Genomic DNA, 8120 nt, shown 5'->3' with positions numbered 1-8120 from the left:
GGGAAGAATGGAGAGGGGGAAGGAGAGATGGGGTAAAGAAGGAAAGGATGAAGAGAGGAGAAAGGAGGAAAGGAGAGAGGGAGGGAAAGAGGGAGTGAAAAAGGGAGGGGAAAGAAAGGGGCAGAGGGGAAGGGTAGAAGTAAATCACTAAATTTAATACCCACAGTCTCTAGACCTCTTTTAAATTTGCTTCCCAGCCTGCCATTTTTCATGTATGGTGTTCTCCTAAGTCAAAATGATACTGCCATGATTCCACATACTTGGTGTGGGGAGTCTAAATTAAAGGAAACTACGAATTGTGCTAAAAGATAATGATCTTGATCATCAAGTTCAAACATTTCAGAGTGTCCTTTCCTCACTGCTCACCCCACCAGTTCCTAGCCTAAACCTATATGAAACGAAGATGAGTTTCAGGAAGCCTTCTAGAGATTATCCAAACTGAGCCAGTTTCTAAAAAGCATATATATACTTTTCGGATTACTTTTCTTTCTCTTTCCAGATGTCTGATAATATTGACTGGTTACACAGCCGCAGGGGCGTGTGCAAGGTTGATCTCTATAGCCCAAAAGGACAGCGAGAACAGGACCGGAAACTAGTAAGATACAAAATTACTTCTACCAAGGAGTGGAAAGGATTGGCATATGGATACAGATATCCTGGAACCCAGGATAGACTAATGGAGGGTGATAGTATCATTTCTCCAAGCGACCAAGCTCAATAAAACCTGTGGTTGTGGGGGACCAGTATGCTTACACATCACACAGGGACAAATCAAGGGAGGGGCAGAATGAGGAGTGATGTAAAAGAGCTGGGGAGGGAAGACTGGGGGCCACCTCAGGGGTGGGAGGAAAGGTCGTTGCCTAGTTTCCAGCCTCTATTACCTAACCTTCGAAGTCATAATAATATCACCTAGCTACCAGTAAGTTGCACTAAAGTGGGACGCCCCCAGGGAGGGCAAAATACTTCATGCTATGTTTCTCAAACTTCGAGCAATTTGCATAGTACTTCACATTTTTTATCAAGTACCACTCATATTATCATATTCTGTAATGTTTTTAAAATTGACTTACATATGAAAATTATCACTCTAAACAATATTATTATATCATAGGTTTGATGTTCTAGTATGTATTTTTCCTAATAAACAATAAAAATGCACCTATTAAACACAGAAATATTTATCCAGGTATCACCTAAAGTTTTCTATAGCATCAATAGTAAAATTACCACATTTGAGGAATGCCAGTGTAGTAAAAAAGTGGTCTAAACTAGATGCCAGGGAACCAAGTTCAAATACAAGTTCCACCTTTGAGTTTGTGTCAGTTGGGCAAGCCACCTCTCTTCTGTTTTCTCAATAAATGCAGATATTGTATTTTGGTCCTTTTTGACATGTAGGTATTCTCATCTAGGAAATACACCAATGCTAACATACTAATCTAATAACATTTATTGAGTACTTACTATGTATAGATACTCTGATAAAAGCTTTACACAAACTATCTCAATCGATCCTCACAAGAACCCTATATGGTAGGTGCTATTATCATTTCTCAGAAAGAGAAATTACAGTGTTTTCTCTGGAATTTTTCTAAAATCATCCTCCTAATTTGATGCAGATATGTTTTGTTGATGTGTCCACCCTGAATGTGGAAGATAAAGATTCCAAGGTGGGTATTCTCTGCTCCCCTCAGAGTTTGAATGGGTGGGAAACTGTTGAGAGGGTTATCAGTGAAAGCATAATGAAAGGGAAAAGCTGTGGCAGAAAATGGAAAGATGGAGTGGACTAGGTGGGAAGTCATCATTCTTGTGAGCCCAGAGTCCCTGATTGAGAATTTATTGTCACTCTTAATACCAAATCTCATTTTAGAAGCCACTTGGATTGCTGGTAAGGCTGAAAGAACTAAAGCAGAGAAGATAGCATATCATAACAGTGAAAAAACTGTCCAAAATGTAGATATTTAATGAAACATGATTCCTGAAACTAATGACTTTGTGAATACCTCCTGGTGCGGGGGGTGGAGGAGAGGAGTAGTAATTTGTGGAGAGGAAAATATCTCTTTCTTCAAAAACCAGCTAACATTACTAGCCTACTTCACCTTCAAAAGGAGAAGAGATAATGAAACATGGCATTTATGCTTTGAAGTGGTAGCAGGGGAGGGGGCAGCTTGGAGAAGTCTCAAAATGCAACTATTCATAAGAATCTCACCCCTTAATTCCATAGGATGCTAGTGGTTCAGGAGGTAACTTAACACTGGAGAATCTGGAAGAAAAAGAAATTATTGTGATCAAGGATACTGAGAAGCAAGACCAGTCAAAGGTATACTTAGCCCCTGAGTCTACCCTTTCTAATTCCCAGAGCCTCATGCTGAGTCTGGGGACTCTGTTTCAGAGATAATAAGAGAACTATTGTCAAACAGGACCATAAATTTGAATACTATGACATTCTAGAGAGCACGGGCCTAAATTCAGAACTACGGTAAGTTTAATGCTTAGGTACTTAACAATGTCATTAATCACTGAGGCTCAGAATGCCCTTTCCTGATTTTAGGTATGTACTCCAAACAGTATCTTGCTATCCTTATCCTAACAAAGATAAGATCCTTTGCAGTGTTTTTGTTGCCTTATAATGGACTGCGTGTACCACATTGCCCAGCATCTAACAAGAAAGAACAAGGATATGGAGCCTAGAGAATCCACAATGACCAAGAACTGTAGTTGCCTGGTCCCCACTCTATTGTCTAAGAGATCACCCAGGCTGTCAGGTAGCATAAAATTAAAAGCGATTAGACTTGCACACCACTGTCACACACAGAATCCTTTTGTTTTTGTGTAAATATCCTAAATTATATCTTTTAGGCTCTGGTTTGAGGTGGGCATTAGAGCACATGACAAGTCATCTTCACAGTCCTACACACCTGGAGTGCCTGATGTTGAAGATATTTGGCTATAACACAGGAGTCAAATATTTCTTGTTCTGTGTCCTTGGGCTCATGCTATAACCAGGAACAACAGTCTGGTCCAAAATATCTTAGAATGATGAGAGTAGCACTTACAAAATATTGTTCAAAGAGTTTTAGATTCAGTTGTGGGGGGCAACTTCATTTTGGAGTCTTAAGAAAGGGATAAATTATACCTGTTTTTAAAAGAGCAGCCCATATCTCCTACAAACAATACAGCTATTCATGATTCTAACTTAAGCCCATTTGTAAAAAGTTGATCTTATCATGACTTCACATTTCTAGGAATTCAGTGAAAAGAGGAGATGAAGCAATGGAAGGGGCGAAGAGGGCAATGGTATTCAGCACTGAGTAGAAGATGTATACAAATACATATACACGTATCCAGACATGGATACACGTAAATTTACATAAAGTGATACACACGCATTCCTGGCTACATGTGATACTGGAAAACACACACAAGCATTCTTATAACTTACATATATATATTGACTTATCCATAAACAATGACTTACATACACATACAAAGGTATTCAGAGTCAAATGCATTGACCTGCCCACATGTGACATACATAAACATCCATATACACATCCATGCACACCATGCATAAACATATACACACATGTTAACACACATGAACCTTGATCAAAACACAGTGACCATACAGACTCAGGCATAGACATACACATTTATAAATATACCTCATATTGATACATACATATTCAAACTTAAAGTGATACACATTCATTAACACACGTGTTTGTGTGCATTGATACTCACATTGACACAAATACAATGACATTCCTATTCATGTATTTACACACATACTCTAACATTTAGGATGTGTGCAACACTGACATATTCTCAAGCATATAAATATAATAAACTGATACCCAATTTATTGACATACATAGACATTATACAATCACCTAAATTATGCTTTAACATATAAAAATACATTTATAGCTGCATGATACATGCTATTGGATTTATATCTGCAGATTGTGTCATATTCAGAAACACATTGACACACACTCATTTTACATTCACACACATGTACAAAATACACACTAACATGTACATGTTGGCCTATACAGTAGACATACAATAGATACTGATGTCAACACATTATTACACATGCTTATGTATAGTCATTCATACATGTGCACTGACATACACATATATTCACACACACAGGTACATTTTCACACCCTAATAATACAAGCTGACATTCTCACATCTACTGAGATGTTTACACTCATGAATTGTTATATTATGCATACACACATAACAGATACATTGACACATTTTTGACACATTGAGATAAGCGCACATACTCAGGTGAAATTGAAAAACATATTGATAACACTTGCATATAATTAAGTGTTCAAATGTATATACTCTGAGCTTTTGTTGCTACCACTTGTGCTTGAATGTCTATTAATGGATATAATTATGTTATGTGTCCGTGCAAATTCTAAAGGTCAAATCCTTAATCTGTGAAGTTTAGAAAGATATATCTTCTAAATAAAATAAAGAAGTAGCCTACCCAAACTCTTAGGTGTTCTTCTTTTTTTAGACGGAGGGCTCTGTGTGCCTTTTCAAACAAGCTCCCTCTGATCCTATAAGTGTTCTAAATTGGCTTCTCAATGATCTCCAGAAGTATGCCTTGGGTTTCCAACATGCACTGAGCCCCTCAGCTTCTAGCTGTAAACATAAAGTAGGAGACGCAGAGGATGAACATCACAAATTACCCTCTGGAAACTGCTACCGCGTCTATGCCGATCAACTGAACATAGATTATATGGCCAAAGGACCTCAAAGCCTACGTCTAGAAATAGCAGCAGACAAAAACACCAACAATAACCAGAGTCCTTCCACCCCTCCGGGAAAATCTCCTAACTCTCAGAGGGCAGTAATCTCTCCTGAGGGAGAATGTTCTATGGATGATCTTTCCTTCTATGTCAACCGACTATCTTCTCTGGTAATCCAGATGGCCCGTAAGGAAATCAAAGAGAAATTAGAAAATGGAGGCAAATGTTTTCATCATTCAATCTATCCACCCACTGGGGACAAAGGGAAAAACAGCCCCCGAAGTGTTGTGAGCAAGATTGCTTCTGAAATGACCCACGACGCATTGGAAACGACCTCTGCAGAAATGCGGGGCACTGGTGAGGAGTGCAGGGAAGGTGGCCAGAAAACATTTCTGTATAGTGAATTATCCAACAAGAACAAGGGGGGAGACAAACAGATGTACCAACGAGACAGCAAAGAATTTGCAGATTCTATCAGCAAAGGACTCATGGTTTATGCAAATCAGGTGGCATCTGACATGATGGTTTCTGTCATGAAGACCTTGAAAGTGCATACCTCTGGGAAGCCAATTCCTGCCTGTGTGGTCCTGAAGAAGGTGTTGTTAAAACACACCAAGGAAATTGTGTCCGATTTGATTGACTCCTGCATGAAGAACCTGCATAATATCACTGGGGTCCTGATGACTGACTCTGACTTTGTCTCAGCTGTCAAGAGGAATCTGTTCAACCATGGAAAACAAAACGCTGCAGATATCATGGAGGCCATGCTGAAGCGCCTGGTCAGTGCTCTTCTTGGTGAAAAGAAGGAGATTAAATCGCAGAGTCTGTCGTATGCATCCTTGAAAGCCGGATCCCATGACTCTAAGTGCAAGAATCAAAGTCTCGAATTCTCCACCATGAAAGCTGAGATGAAGGGGAAGGACCAGGGCAAAACAAAACCAGATCCGTGCAAGTCATTGACCAGTGCTGAAAAAGTTGGTGAACATATTCTCAAGGAGAGCCTGACTATGTGGAACCAAAAACAAGGAAACCAAGGCAAAATGGCTAGCAAAGCATGCACCAATAAGGAAGAAAAAAGAGAAAATATTAGCCCTTCCACAGATTCATTGGCAAAGGACTTAATTGTCTCTGCCCTTATGCTGATCCAATACCACCTGACCCAGCAGGCCAAGGGCAAAGATACATTTGAAGAAGACTGTCCTGGTTCTACCATGAGCTATATGACTCAGAGTGCCCAATATGAAAAGAGCGGATGTGGCCAAAGTGCCAAGGCGCTTTCAATGAAACACCTAGAATCTCGTGGAGCTCCTGGGCCATCTACCTCTCTAAAGGAGACTCAACAGGTGGACTCCCAGAAGTTGGATATGTCAAACATTGTTCTATCACTGATTCAAAAACTGCTCAGTGAGAGCCCCTTCAACTGTGACGAGCTATCTGAAAGTGAGAACAAGCATTCTGAGCCCAAATCAAACAAAGCGACTTCCATGACAAAGAGAGGAGAAGAACAATCTCATGACAGTCAAGAACTTGACATTCTCAGTGGGATAAAGCAAATGAACCGGCAATTCATCGATCAACTGGTAGAATCTGTGATGAAGTTGTGCCTTATTATGGCTAAATATAGCAACAATGGGGAAGCCCTTGCCGAGTTGGAAGAACAAGCAGCCTTGGCAAATAACCTCAGTTACCAAGCTGGTGGCCCCAGATGTGGTCACGAAGGTGCAATGTCACGTAACTATCAAGATTCTCCTGGGCCAGAAGTCATCGTCAATAATCAGTGCTCAACAAGTAATTTGCAGAAGCAGCTCCAGGCTGTCCTGCAGTGGATTGCAGCCTCCCAGTTTAACGTGCCTATGCTTTACTTCATGGGAGATGATGATGGACAGCTGGAGAAGGTAAGCAATGACAAGACACAGAGAAAGAGGGTTAGAAGTGCAACATTGTCTTTAGAGCTCAATAGTGGTCTGATTTTTTTTCAAGTCTGCTCTTAACCATATGCCTTATGAATTACTTTCACCTCATAAAAAGACACAAAAGTGGTAGACCATTAAGTGAGTGGGGCTCTGGATACTTCAAGACCTGAACATTTTGGCCAAAAGGAAGAAAGTAAGATTAGCTGTTTTATCAGTCGTCCTTTAAACTATTTGGTAAAACATTGGGGATCAATTTTTATGTCTTATGTTTTGAGCTTGAAGGCCCTCCAAGAATTAGAGAGAGAAAAAAAGAAAAAGGGAGCTCCTCTCCAAACTCATAGGTCCTACAGGTGTCCCATGGGTTTTGTTTGTTTGTTTGTTTTCTTTGTTTTTTTTTGCCCTCAGCACCTCACTTATCGCACTCCAGTCCTGGCCCTGCTCCCCATTCTCATGGAGACTAACATTCATATACATGTGAGCTCGCTCGCTCTCTCTCCCTCTCTCTCTCTCTCTCTCTCAACACATAGCTTCATTTCCTACATTTGATGGATTCCAGAGAAATAAAATACCAAAACAAATTATTTTCAGTTCAGGACCTGAGCCCAGCTGATCCTCCTTACTTCCAATCTCATATTTTTTCAGGGAGGTGGGGGAATGGCAACTCTTAACCTTCACCTAGTAATCAGCATAGACTAACTAAAGGACCCATCATCTGGTGAGAAGTATTTACTGAACACAAGTTTGTGTGTCCGGAGTTTGTTTTTTGAAGCTCAAAAAGAAAGTACCTTTGTCATTTTTATCTATGTCATTAGAGGAAGGTCAAGGAAGAAAAGAAAGCCAGTCCTGGTTTTGTGGCAGGTTTTACTCTAATCCTAGCATCATGAGTAGAAAGGTGGGTTAGTGAAGCAGTTCACTTTATCCATCTGGGTCCCTTCTCCAAAAGCATCACATGACTCAAGCTATCTCTGCTCTCTCCATAGCTTCCTGAAGTTTCAGCTAAAGCAGCAGATAAGGGGTACAGTGTAGGAGATCTCCTTCAAGAGGTCATGAAGTTTGCCAAGGAACGACAACTGGATGAAGCCGTGGGCAACATTGCTAGAAAGCAATTGCTAGACTGGCTGCTTACTAACCTTTAAGCTAACACCACCTTTGACTCCTCTTCAGTTACTCCCCCACCCCTAGCAGCATTCCATCCCAGCTGGGCATCCTCTCCATTAGGCTGTTGAACAACATGCAACACGAATGTATTTCTCAATACATCTGAGCAGTTGGACTGTGTAATACAGGGTGTCCAATAAGCTGGGAAACAAAAGAATAAAAAAAAAACATTAAAAATGTGTCATCATTTTCTTGATCAGATATATCTGAGGCAAAAGAGGGGAATGGGTCCAATTCCAAGGAATGGTGATACAGTGTTGGACTTGTGTCCAGA

General features: G+C 40.3%; 1 protein-coding gene across 1 annotated transcript; it reads left to right on the top strand.

Annotated features, from left to right (window-relative positions):
- The first annotated feature begins 499 nt into the window (after positions 1-499).
- AKAP4 (A-kinase anchoring protein 4) lies at positions 500-7824 on the top strand. Its single transcript, XM_039874876.1, has 5 exons — positions 500-595; positions 1617-1667; positions 2222-2317; positions 4541-6670; positions 7669-7824. Exons 1-5 carry the CDS (start codon positions 500-502, stop codon positions 7822-7824), a joined length of 2529 nt encoding a protein of 842 aa, XP_039730810.1.
- Positions 7825-8120: the final 296 nt, after the last annotated feature.

This window comes from Pteropus medius, unplaced genomic scaffold, assembly GCF_902729225.1.
Source record: "Pteropus medius unplaced genomic scaffold, Ma_sr-lr_union100, whole genome shotgun sequence".
Lineage (NCBI taxonomy): Eukaryota > Metazoa > Chordata > Mammalia > Chiroptera > Pteropodidae > Pteropus > Pteropus medius.
Note: the sequence above shows the minus strand (reverse complement) of the source record. Positions and strands in the feature narration are given on the sequence as shown.